This window comes from Petromyzon marinus, chromosome 37 (assembly GCF_048934315.1).
Source record: "Petromyzon marinus isolate PM22_M1 ecotype Great Lakes invasive population chromosome 37, UKy_Petmar_22M1.pri1.0, whole genome shotgun sequence".
Classification (NCBI taxonomy): Eukaryota; Metazoa; Chordata; class Hyperoartia; order Petromyzontiformes; family Petromyzontidae; genus Petromyzon; species Petromyzon marinus.
In genome coordinates, this window is record NC_133703.1 from 9,392,010 (window position 1) to 9,405,776 (window position 13,767).

At 46.1% G+C, this 13,767-nt stretch overlaps 1 protein-coding gene across 1 annotated transcript; it reads right to left on the reverse strand.

Moving 5' to 3' along the window:
- Window positions 1-653: 653 nt before the first annotated feature.
- On the reverse strand, window positions 654-12,338 carry LOC142930110 (uncharacterized). Its single transcript, XM_076072174.1, has 4 exons — window positions 11,988-12,338; window positions 11,440-11,617; window positions 9,680-9,940; window positions 654-658 (listed from the first exon to the last, which is right to left on the reverse strand). Exons 1-4 carry the CDS (start codon window positions 12,195-12,197, stop codon window positions 654-656), a joined length of 654 nt encoding a protein of 217 aa, XP_075928289.1. The 5' UTR covers window positions 12,198-12,338.
- Window positions 12,339-13,767: the final 1,429 nt, after the last annotated feature.

Below are 13,767 nucleotides of genomic sequence, written 5' to 3' on the forward strand. Positions count from 1 at the left end.
GAACTTATTTTGCACCGTACACAGCCTGCATCGGATGTGTGGGGGAAGGACAACAAACAAAACATTATCAGATGCGCCACCATTTTCTTTATTTAAAATACATGAGGGGGAGGGGGAAAGTGTTTCTTATAATCTGGAGAATATTGATATTCTTAATCACTGTCCCCTCTAACATATGGAGCCGTCACTTTTGCAGTGTGCAATTGACTGAAGAGAAGAATGTGAGAGGATCATTAGAAATGATGTGTGGTATCCATATATGTATTACCCAATATTTCATATCTTCAGTGTTTAACCTGAATCTATTCTCCACCCCATCCCCCCTCCAGTGTCCCCCAAACGGCTGTCTCTTTGAACTGACTTCTCAACTCACTGTCATCATGGTAGTGAAGCAGATGGTTGGCAATTTTCAGGAGGTCATCATCCCGTAAGTATCGCATGAACACATGAAAGCTGTGAAGTCTGATTACGGCGTTTCCTCGTGTAACGCGGTAGATGCGTTCCTGAAAATTTCCGCGTGAAGTAAAAACGCGCAAAGCAAGGAATTACTGAGTTAATCACATTTTCACAGTAAATTCAACCTGCAGTCATCCCATGGTGGGATAAATAACTCAGGCTAGGCTGCCGTGTGACTGTATCATTCGTATACTTTATCAAACTGCTCAGCCGCGCAACTCAAGACAGTCGTTCATCGTCGACTGCTCAGGAACGCATCATAATGGCCGCGTTCGGCGTTTTAACAGTGTGCATTCCACATTATAATGGACACGTTCCACGTTGTGTGAAAAGTTTTCCCAAATATATAAACCATGTTACAATGAAAATGTGTTGTGTGAAAACGCATTCAGCGAAAAGTCGGGTCGACAGCTTGTTAGCAGTGTGCACTGGTTAAGCAGTGAACACCAGTCAAGTGGACAAAGTTCACCTCGTTAGTATCATGCGATATTCCGATCAGACGCTTTGTACATAGTTTCATAATATTAGACAAGCAACTCCCATGACTGAAAGAGTGTAGTGGATTGACAACGGGCTAAATGAAAAACAGCTACTACTTAGGTTTTAGCAGTTGTTTTGTACAGCTCTCTGACATGTTTTGTGTCATACCGCATATTGTTTGGCATGTCTTGACGTTTCGCTCCACGTGCTTGGGATATTCACATGATACAACCTGAAAACGCAGTGGAAAGCTATGAAATAGCAAACCTAGAGTTGATGAACAAATGGATATGCACGTGTGTAAGGGTGTCTCTGTGTCTGCACATGCGTACCTCCCCCCTCAATTCCCCAGATGGTTCAGCAATTGGTGGGCCCAGCGTCGGGCCAAGCTAAGGCCTGAGGCTGTCTACACGCGCTGGGAGCAAGACATGGACCTACAGCCCCAGAGCCCACTTGGACTCTTTGATGAATACCTCGAGATGGGTACAATGAGCTCAGAGGATCACACTACGGAGTCAACGCGTTTTACTTTATTATAAAAAAAAACACACAATTGGGTATCATTTGACTATATAGGCACGTGTGTACGGCCCCTGTGTATCTGTCGGACATTGTTGTGGGAGGGAAATTACCCACACTTCGGGTTGTTGAAGGCAGGGAGCACAGATGTAAGAGCTTAGATGTACAATACAACAATGTAATTTGCTGCACTGTCCTATGCTGCTCACAACCCCACAATAACTATTGCATGGTCACCCATCCAACCAATTTTCAGGCTCAGCTCTCCTTAACTTCTGGGATCTGATTAAATCTGACGCATACTGGGTGATTTGGCCATAGGCACCAATCTATGGATATACTGTGACACAATTGTCTTTGAGCATGCGTGTATGTGCATATGTACGGAGTTAAGTTTTAGAAACAATAGGAGCACATATTTGCTCCTCTTGTCTGCTAACCAATGCAGCTACATTGGTCAGCTTGGGTTGACGTTTCTCCCCCTTACTATTTATTTAAAACTCTTGTGCATAATGTCCACTGTGGTTAACTGCTGTGATTTGTTGGCATTTCAGCCACAGTGCATATGCCTAAAAATGTGTGGTACGGTTAATGGAGTCCTCAATACAGGATGTGATCTAGTTATTATAGCCACCTAGTGGTGGAAAATGGTGCAAAAGAAACCCAGGTGAACCAGAGCTGAGCATTAAAGATGGTAGTGGCTGGTCGCATCTCAGTGGCCAATGTAATGGACACGATAATTTTGTGAACAAATGATACGAAAATGTGATCATATTTTGGGGTCTCCTTTGACTAAAACACATTCCATGCATTGAAAACATGTTTTGTTTGCTTAAAGTAATCACAACATAACAGCATTAAGAGTGTGTGTCTATATCCTGTTTCACTCATTATCCTATCCTTGCCCCCCTACCCATTCTCAAAATATACCCCAGTTATCCAATTCGGGTTTGTCACTCTCTTCGTGGCATCATTTCCACTTGCGCCATTGCTCGCACTGCTGAACAACATCATCGAAGTGCGGGTCGATGCGTGGAAGCTCGTAACAAAGATGAGGAGGCCTGTGGTTTCGCGAGCAAGAGGAATTGGAGCCTGGGCCGACATTCTGAGTATCATTGCCACCCTCTCTGTAATCACCAATGTAAGTCGCCAGATTGTCCGCTCGCTTTCTCGCTCAGTATCCCATCTTATGAGTGACATAACATGTCATGTTAGCCGTGTGGGTTCTTTTTACCATACTTCACCATTCTGGTCATGGCAGGTTTGAGAAGAGGTGTAGTGGGGGACCAGGAGCGGTTCGGGTATCACTCGTCACTGATGTTAGTCGTAGCTGGAAGTCAATTGCATGTGTGCTGAATTCAAAGTGCAGTGCACGAATCACTGCACCACCGCTCCTATCCACTCTCTCCCAAAATCGCAAAAGGTAAAGCCTTGCAATTGCTTGCTCATGTCACTGCTGGCAGAAGGGCCTCAACTAAAGGTAGCTCTAGAGAACCCCTCTACACGGTATTTGGCCTACTCTTCCATGATGACCAGACATGTTGTAAGTTGTGGAATTACCTGCGCTAAAACAGTGATGAACCCATTTATTTTGCTAATTGGACAGAGGTGGGGGAGATTTAAGAAAATGATCCATTGCTTCAACTGTTGTGTCAGGAGACTGAACTGACGACTGCCAGATTGCAAGTCCTTATATGGTAACCATTTCACTCTGGCAGCAACCCCCCAAATTGTATTTGTGAAAATTAATGTAATTGCCAAGGTAAGATGTTCAGAAGCCTTGGTCAAATCATTGCATGCTAAGTGACCGCTATCGCTGTGCCTCCGTATGCTAATTCCACAGTCATGCATCTTGGCGTTCACAACGGACATCATCCCACGCCTGGTGTATTATTATGGATACTCAGCAGAGTATGGCACAGGTTCGCCTACAATGCATGGGTACACGGAGGACAGCTTTTCAATTTTCAAGATCAGCGACTTCAAGGAGCAAAATTATCCCAACATCCTGCCAGCCTGGTTTGATCCGGCAATCCACACAACCTGCAGGTTTGTGCCATTCAGTGTCATGCCCAGCTATCGGGGGTGCCGTCCCTGCGAATGTGATGCACTGATGTCTGGGTGTGTTGTCCAGGTAGATGCGACATCCTTCTGGGTGTGGCGTCCTCCTGGCTCCGCCCCTTCCTGATTAGGCTCGTTTTCTTCCTCTTTTCACTCCGTGACTTTCCTTTTAAGACCCACACTTCCCCTAGGCCCCACCTCTGTTTATGCCCTGCCCCTTACCGTGGACACAGGGTTTGGCTTAGTTGGGTAGTAAGGGGTTGTGGTAGGGTTGGGGGAAGAGTGTGCATGGTGGGTGGGGACAGTAAAGGGGGTGGGGGGGGAATTGGAGGGGGGGAGCAGTGGGTACGGGTGGGATGGCTTCACAACCAAAGTCCCACTTAGAGAAATATAATAATAGATTGATATAAATTCTAGCTCATTGTTACCTTGCTAAAGAGTAATGTTATTTATTTATCTATCGATCCACGACTGCTTAATTGAGTCTCAAGATCCATTTGCAGGAAGACCGTGCATTGGGATTCCAGTTTAAGGTGGTCTTATGCATGTGGGATGCAATAAGAGGTCCTGGAGAACCCATGATAATGAAATGAAGCTTAAAGGTTCACACAGACATGAAACCACTTGGTCTACAGCCATCTTCTGGTCACCTCAGCACAGATAGTTAAGAAATTGATGCGATCTACCAACCCTTTTCTCTAACGTTTTTGAATTGCTGGCATACACAACTATAATCAATATAACCATATTGATCGATATTTAATATAACCTTACTTGACTATGATCAAATCACCACGAATACAGCTGATCTTAGATTCCGGAAGTCAAGCCGGCTTGAGCCTTGTTCGTGCTTAGATTGATGATCACCATGCACAATGCAGGTGCAGTAGGCGACTGTGGAGCTAGGTTGTCAGCAGTGGGTACTTCAGCAAAATTAACAGTTGTGCTATATTGCTCTCCCATTATCTGTACTCCCTGCCTTCACCAACCTGGCATGGACCAGCGTGAACCATTGTCAAAAGAGCCCCCACAAGCTGCACGTTGTGGGAAGGCCCTCTTTCAGAAGCGGATTTTTTTAAGGGCTGTGAACGCATTTACCGTTTGTGCACAACCATACTTGTTCAATTTAGCGCCAACTCTACTTTCGAGGCACTTTGCTCAATATAGTCCATGCATGCTTGTGGTTGTACGTGTGTAGGTATCCAGGTTATCGCTACCCGCCGGATCATCCCCAAGCCTACTCCGTCACCAAGCAGTACTGGCAAGTACTGACGGCAAAGCTGGCCTTCGTCATTGCCATGCAGGTACACATCAACATGCACACACACACACACACATTCATAAACCCATTGAAAGATAAAGGTACAGCCCTGCAATTACTTGCTCATGTCACTGATGGCAAAAGCGCTCCTGCTATAGGGAGCTCAAGAGAGACCCTTAAGATGTATTTGAACTGCTCTTCCACACTGGTCAGACGTCTTGGGAAGATGTGGGAGTTCCCACACTGGACAGAACCAAACTCAGCCGACCAATTGACTGGATGTATTCCATTTACACTGCTAGGTGGATAGAGGCAGTGGAATGTAAAAAAAACTTTACCATTGTTTACACTCCCACGACCAAAGATCAATTCACACCCGTGACCTCTGGATTGCAAGTCTAGTGTGCAAAGCCTTACACTACTGCACCATCGTATAGACTCATCTGTGAGCAGTTGTTAAGGTCAGCAGAGCAAACCGTGATCATTGTCAATGGGTCATTACAGATAATGCCAGTAATGCTATTACACCTCACAATTGCACAGTATTTCTGAGATCACAAATAATAGTGGTAATACAATACTTTCATCATGCAGCAGACGATTCATGTTGTTAATGCAATTTGTCACAGGTAAGCATGTGTACTTGTGGGAAGGGGAGTGGCTGCGTTGTTGTTTGTGAACTGCGCTACCAATCCTGTGTGACCGGAGTACTATTTCTGGCCACAGCCAACAACAGTGGAAAATATTAGAACCAGTGTTGAGCTTCCCTTAAGTTGATTCTGACTTAAAATGAGTACTTGATGAAGTGTGTGAAAATCATCACTGGCGAGATAAAGGTGCACACCACCCCCGCAGGCACTGTGCCACCCTTCATAGATGCACTTGTCTCAGTCTGTGAAAGGCTACACAGGGAATCTTTGTAGTGGTGACATGGCCGAGTGTAAGTGTTTGCTGATTGTTGCGGTAATTTGCGGCTGCCCAGGTGAATACTGTGGGTGCATTAACTGCACATCATAAATGTTGCCTGCTGCATAGTGAACGTAAAAAAAACCCATTAAGTAATTCAAAAAGTGCCTCGGTATAATTTGCCAAATGTTCAAAAATTACTCAAATGACTTAATTTAATTGGGAAAAACGACGTAACAATATAATATCCCTAGGCTTCAGGTCCCCGGAATAGTTGACCTGAGATGTAAAGCACTTTAAGATGCTGCCATATTATATTTAGTAAGCACCCTTTACATGCAAATCCTGAAACTGAAAATCCTTTACCTGTGTGTGGACGTGTGCAGCACGTGGTGTTACTCACGAAGGCCTGCATTGCATACATCATCCCGGACACGCCATCCCATGTGCGTGCCTGCATGTGCCGCGAGCGCTTCGTCGTACAGACGATTCTGCAGCAGGCAGAGCTGGGCCGTCTCCATAACACCCTCCTCACCGATGCCCCCAGCTCACCGCCATCGCCTCAATTCCACGTTGAGGATGAGCAGGCAGAGATGGGCCTGCTTCGCTGCTCACTGCATAAGGAGTCTCCTGGCGTATTGCACCCACCCCAGCGGTGCCACATGGAGAATGAGCAGGCAGAGAAGACTGGTGACGACTCACTGCTGAAGGGATCCGAGGAGGAATCAAGCAGCGAGGATTCGTCAACTGTCTTCTACAGCATATAAATCTACTCAGACTTTTAAAGGAGGCTGCTATCCTAACGCTGTTTGCACGTGGACAAGGACATTGCAGTCGAGGACTATCTGTATATATATTAATAAATAGTTTATGATTTAACATGTCTCAATCATCTCATGTCTTTTCATACGAATCACGATGTGAATGAGGAAAACTAGAAATTATTGTTATTTTGTAAATATTTTTTTTTATTTTGGTTTAACACGTAGGCTTTCGGGCCCAATATCATCCATAGAGGTGTTTTTTGGGTTAGATCGCGTACATATATAAACGTGTCGTTAAAACCCGCCACCACTCGATACAGCCAACTAGTAAGGGTTGTCACGGAAACAGAACAAGCCAATTCGTCACTGGTACTTTGGAGAGCCAAGCCACAACATTTATAATCGGAGTACGACGTTTTGCCAGTAATTACAACTAGCTTCATCAGGCGACAGCCAGATTTGTGACACTCTTGCGCAAAGTGGGGGGGGGGGGGGGGGGGGGGAGATTACCGAGTCAACGTACATTATGCATGTGCATAATGAGAGCATTTTGATCTTGTCCTTCCTGTCTATTGTGTATTAAAATAGCCGTACCAATGGTAATCCCTATTGAAGTATGGTGCCCTTTATAGGCATGCATTTAAATAATGTATTATTTGTTGGCACCCGTGTTCAGCAGTAGCAGAGCACACGTGCCAACAAGGACACTCAGTTGATTTTAATGTTGAAATTCTGTGCAAAACTAGCTACTGCTGGCCAAGAATAATTCGAGAATCTATCGAAATTGAAAGAAAAATTTACCGTTCGGATAGCTACCGCCTTTGTGCTGTGTGGAAGCGACCCATCAAATAGTACATTAGATGAAACTCCGAGTACCCACTCAGGAGGTATAGTGGTAAAGCAGTGGAGGAAAAAAAAGCAAATTTTTAAATTTGCCCTTGTTGAATGATAGAGTCGAGACACAGCAAGTGAGATTAAGAAAGCGCATCGGAAGAAATAACGGAGGTGAGAGAGAGAAACAATTGCCTGCTGGAGAAGGAAAGGCATTCCTACCGAGGGAGACAAGTTGACAAAGATTTTGATAATGGGAACCGGTGGCGTGGCTCGATCTTCCCTATGTGCGCAACACGCTACCGAAGGAAAACAAAATCCTATTCAAAGGCTAAAATAAGCTCCATTTTTTGTATAAGAGCCCGATAAACAATAACCCCATCCATAGACTGAGGAAGAAAGGGAAGAGCCTGAACAAAGGGGAGGAGATTACGACGGAGATGGGTTGGAGGTGGAGAGAAGGGGAGAGGGGAGGCCGTAAAGGCGGCTGCACATTCAAGGAAAGCGGCGTAGAAAGAGTTGAACGGGGACATGGAGACAACAGACAAAGGGTGGAGAAAGAGGAAGAGAGGATCTTTCAGTGCTCGCTACAGGAAACCCACAAAACTGAATTTCCTAAACTCGTGTCGCCTCCGTGACAGCAGCACCACCAACGCCACAGACTCACGCTCCCCTAATCGATAATACCATCTCCATTGCCGACCAGCCACGAGATAGCTGCTCTCAACACCTCGGTCGTGGTGTATGCAGCAAAAGACTTCCGGCTGGTGAGCAACCGGCCATTGCGAGGGTTGGAAATAAACTGAAGCACGGGGCGACTCCCACAACCTTCGGGTATTTCCAAACTGGATGACGTCTTGGGACGAAGCCAGAAGTAAGCCAAATCCGCACTCAATAAATGGGACAAAGATCCCAGAGAAGCCTCCAGAAATGTCACAGGAGGCTCGGGTGTGAGAAACCAGACTCCATGTGGGGTCCTCCAGACCTTTGCCCTCCAGTTCATCAACATTTGTAAAAGCAGGACGTCTCAAAGGTACGTAGCATGGGTGAGGGACGATGTTGAGAACCACGTTCCATGATTAGGCGCTTTGACAGGTTGGGGTCCGAGTAAACTTTTAATGGACCTCACCCTACGACATTACGGATAGAAGGATAGTGTGCCGGCACAATCCGGACACCCTGCTACACCGAAACACTCTGCTGCATCAAACTCCCTGGTACAGCTAAACACTGGCACGATTACGCTCAAATACACACAAACTCTCGCTCAGCCAGTTGGTACACAGGTTGTCAGTTGTGGGGGACGCGGGCCCCCGGCTTCCCCCCCGGGGGAGGGCTGATCTCGAGAGGGCTGCGGGCTCCGGACTCCTCGCTCGAGTGAGAGCAGCCGCTACTCGACTCCTCGCTCGCGGGGAGAGGGCTGCCGCTCTCCGGCTCCTCTCTGTGGCTCCAGATCCACCCAGGACGGAGATCACAACCCCAGTCTCCTCCAACAGCTACCACAGACACAACAAATCCGTCAACATCAGTTGGTTGACACCGAGGCGACCACAAGGCAAACACCGGCTTAAAGCTAAACGATACGCATGGAGCTGCATCTCACAATGCAGTGCACGAAAACTGATTAAATAATACAGATTTAAGTTTGCAAATTAACACAAAATTCGTTCTCAATTTTAGTTTTCCAAATGCGCTATCGGCGTAATGTCAAGAGACAAATAAATCATCCATTCGTAAATCTCGCATAGCCGTGCAGGCCCTGTGTCATAAAATGCGGTGGGTGGCCTTTTATCTTGTACACAATAGGAGCCAACACTTTCACATTAGCTGTGTTATGAGATTGTGTGGCGCACGAGAGTCAAGCTGAAATTGTTATTCTCAGAGATGGAATTAGGAAAATGAAGTGCAAAACCCAAGGTTAATGAGACTGTAATTTTGTGCAGTCGCTGGTGACGGGGCTCGGACGATCGACTTGATAAGACTTGAGACCTCGGTTTCAACCCAAGCGGTCAAAATCCAGATTCAAGCCCAGAATCTCATTATTGCCAACGCACCGCTTTGATCTCTGAGCCACCCGTCCACTTTGCATATATAGTGTTATCATATATTTTATCTGAATGTCACCGCTGTACACTCAATTTTAACGGTGATTTTCAATATCTATCTTTGGGATGTTTGCCAAATTCACAGATATTTTTTAAGAGTGACAAGAGAAAACCCATGCATCTTACGTGACACTTTGTTGTGCTCTGCATTGGCAGTGATTAAATAACGCTTAAACGTATTTGAGTTATCGACAAATGAGTTTTAAGTTCGTAATAATAAACTAATATTACCGCGCACAATTTTGGAAACAAACTTAACATTGAGCGCCACTCGGAGGCGATAAGTACACTCAAACTTTGCACGGGCAGTGTCGTACACCTACTTGCTGTACTGCCTCTTACCAGCTGGAGGCGGGTGGGCTCACGCACGCCACGTACGCACCTGGGCGTTGCGATGGAGGATGTCCAAGAAGGAGCCGAGGCCCAGGCTGGGGAGGTTGCGCGAGTCAAAAGCTCGGCAAGCTGCTTCTCCACGCGTGACAGCGCGGGTAGGCCCAGGGGCTCTGCCATCTTACTTGCGTGGCTCAGCAGACGAACCAGATGCTCGGCTACCGCCTCTGCGAAGGAGACAAGCAATGCCATTGCAGGAGAGGACAACGATGCTGTAACTCGCTCCAATAGGCTCAACAACTGCAACTCTCTCTCTGCCCTCCCACCCCCCACGTCTCATCTACGGCCTCCCGATGAGTTTCATCATCACTCTCCAGATGACTCAAAAAACAAGTTTAACACGAAGGCCTTCGCGACCAATATTATCCATAATAGAGATTTTTGGGATAGGTCACATAAATAGTGCATTTTAAAGCGTATTATTGAGTGCATGTTTACATGATCTAACCCAAAAATCTAGATGGACTAAAAAAAACACTGGCAGACTTCTCGCACCCGTATGCAAGACGATATCGCACCAATATTCGAATTGTTCAACTATCCCCCGAACCAGTCCAGGATTAATTTCAAGATCACACTCAGCATTCTGAAGGTCCTCCGTGGTCTGACCCCCTATGTACAATACAAGAAACTACATTTTATTCAGATTGTGCTTTCGATATCGTGTAATGAGACGGAGTATCCACTCGGATCTCTCACGGAGCAGCGGAACCCGTCCTATTGGAGAATGAAGAGAACATCACAAAGCTACCTCTGACATTGCTTCTAGTGACCTCTGGTCCACAGAGTAAAGGGAAGCACATTCCCACCCACTCTGTTGAGCCGATATTGGACTTGGTCAAATTAAGTGCATAGCCATTTATTTAGTATGTCTTGGGTTTTTTTGACAGTCATTAATGACCGAGCTGAGACCATCAACTGGCTGCACTTGACAAAGCAAGTTTAATCAAAGGTGGTTACCCAGATTCGAACCCAGGATCTCAGCGTTTCCAGCTCAATGCTAATAATCTCTCTCAGCCACCCGGGTCATCTCGATGTAAATTTGACAAACTGATGCGTCGTGATATGCCAAACTCTTACTAATGCATTAGTAATAATCGAGACGAAATGTGAAATAAGGTGTTTAGAGAAGCTACGACACTTCAGCGCGCGTGCAATCCAGTAGACTCTTGATTATCCGTGTGCGGTTTATCTGATTTGCGGATTAACCACGCACATGAGATTTTTACTTATTAATAACTCATGGATTTTCCCTTAGGCCCAAATTAATAATCTAAAAATAGTTATACATTGTAATTCTTGGAAATGTTTGTTACAAGTCACGTGCTTATATCGAGCAAATATGTGCGCCCATGAATCCGAAATCTACGTGATCACCTCGACAGTACAGTAGTTGCATATCTTTACAACAGTGGGTGGAGTTTGATTGATGGTGATTGGCGTGGCTCTGCTATCCACTTAGAGGGCCGAGTCTTCTGCTCGGGAGCAGGAAAGTTTTATCACCGACCACGTGCATCGATCGGTTGATCGTTAGTTTGTGGCATAGAGATCCACAGAAAATAGATATCTTTGGATGATCCGAGATTTTTTATCATCGGCAGCCATCTTCCCCGTAATTAGCGCGGATAATCGAGAGTCTACTGTATGTGAAAATTTGTCTCCTTACTCCCCGGAAGAAGCGGCGGTCTGGTGTCGGGAGTGCTGATGTTGCCGAGAAACGCGGCCGGTTTCTCCTTGACCACGAGGTCGCGAGGAGTCTCGAGGGAGCCACAGCACAGGGCCAACTGAAACAGCTTCCGGGCCAGCGTGTCCCCTTTCACCTGCCCCAGGAAGTCCTGCACACACTGTTGGTGGAAACAATAAAGGACCCAAACCACATGCAGCCATATCACTCTGTTGGGACAAATAGAGGGTGACACATGCATAGATATCCGACCAATTTCAATGCCCCCCCTTACTTTTGTCTCAACGTGTGACTGAATTTTGTGAAAGCGATGGCCCTAAATATTATAGAGGAGAGTTAATGCAGTGGTAGAGAAAGTTTTTTGATAATGGTGGAAGTATCCACAGACTTGAAACGTATGGCGATTATCACTCATTAAATAATTCCGAGGACAAATGTATTATGGAAAATCTTTGACAAATGTAAGCAAATGCATGAACTTTCTCGCACGGTAATTTTGTTGCATTAAGTCCAGACGCCATGGCCCCCACCTTCTTCAGCTTATTCACAAAGATGTCCTCGGCGTTCTGGAAGACCTGCAGCACCATCTCGGTCGCCGGCTGTGTTGTGAACTGTCGGCGAAGATCGGCGCTCGTCCCTGGCAAGGGGAACGACTCCAACAGGTATTTCTTGACCTTGTGTGGCCGGCCCTCCACCTCCTGCTTGATGTCACACTCGATGCGAGCCAGCCCACGGTCCATCGCCTCCCGCTCGCCTTTCTGGGCCTTGCCGATCACCTAAACAAACAACACAATGTTAGCAACTGTGGCGGCCACAGGTGCAGGGCAGTGCTGTAGTTGCGATGATGGAACACGTGATGGACGAGTGGTTCAACAGCTAATGCAAGGTGTGCTGCTAATGCACGATTGCAATCGAGAGATGGAATTGGTGGATCATCCTAGCAGCAGTGGCTTTTGGCAAGCCATCGAACAAAGACAGTCACCGCATCACTCGCTTTCAGATGGGCTTCTGCGGCCAACTGGAATGCTCTTCCTTCCGATATTAGGAAGCCATTGCAGCTATGCACTTTTAAATCTATATTGAAAACAATTTCTTTAGAACTGCTTTTTGTGTTCAGTTTGTTGCCCTCCACACCTCCGATTAGCACAGTTGGCTACGTACAGTGCGAAAGAAGTTCAACATATATACAAGTGGTTTTACCCAATCCAGTCATTTCTGAGTACTTGTTTAGATTTGCAAATTTTGATTCTGACGCCGGCACACATGTCCTCCTCATTCATTAATAACAACACGGGATATTTTTTTACATTATTTGTGAAGCATATAGAAATGCAGTTTTGGATAATACACCCGCAATATTAACTAGGGCGACTCCTGGGATCGAATCGCGAACCTCTGAAACAAGCGACAAATGCACAACCACTCGGGAAAGAAAATTTCTGTAAGGAGCGGTACAGTAAAATAGGCCTCAGCCTTCAATACGATATATATTAACATGATGTACTTACACGAGCAGTTACTTCAGTGCTCTTGTCACAGCACTGCACCCCCAAAACTGAAGTCGTGTTGGAAGTCTGTCTCAGACTGCATGACAAAAGGATACACCACATTCACTTGACAGGGAGACAGGTGTGAAACTTGTGTGCCTGAGGAACTGAGGATAGCTCAGCATTGTGGCCGTGTAAGGCAAACGCAGGGGCGGGGGAATATTGGTAAAAGGCTGATGCAGTGTCACTCTCAGGTGTGAACACAGCGACACGTACGTTGTGGCTGTGTGTCAGCAATTCCAGAACGCATTTAATTCCGAAAGTAAACCCCCTCAAGGGCAACAACAATACATACTTGAGGCAATCTAGATTTGAAGCTTTCGCGACTGCAGGAATCCACACTCTTTGGTTCTTTCGGTAAAGTCACGTAAAATCGAGGAGGAGGCCGCTTTCCTACCTTACAGTTACACGCTAATTTCTCACGTTAACATCACTAGCACTGGCCACTTCTTTATGACCCATGGGCTACACACATTTCAAACCATTTAAAACAGTCTGCCTCAGCAGCACACCAAGGCTTTCCCACCTGATGACGGACGCTTGTGTTGCGCCCGAAACGTCGTGATTTATTTGATTTTATACCTACGTGACTTTACCGAAAGAACCAAAGAGTCTACTTGAGGCATCCAATAATAATACAATTCGCAGTCAACAAGCGACGCAATGCATACACACGTACACACACACACACACGCTCGTACATGCAGGCACGGCACGTACGGAAATGCCCAGAGGTATGCTGGTGATACGAATGCCCAGATCG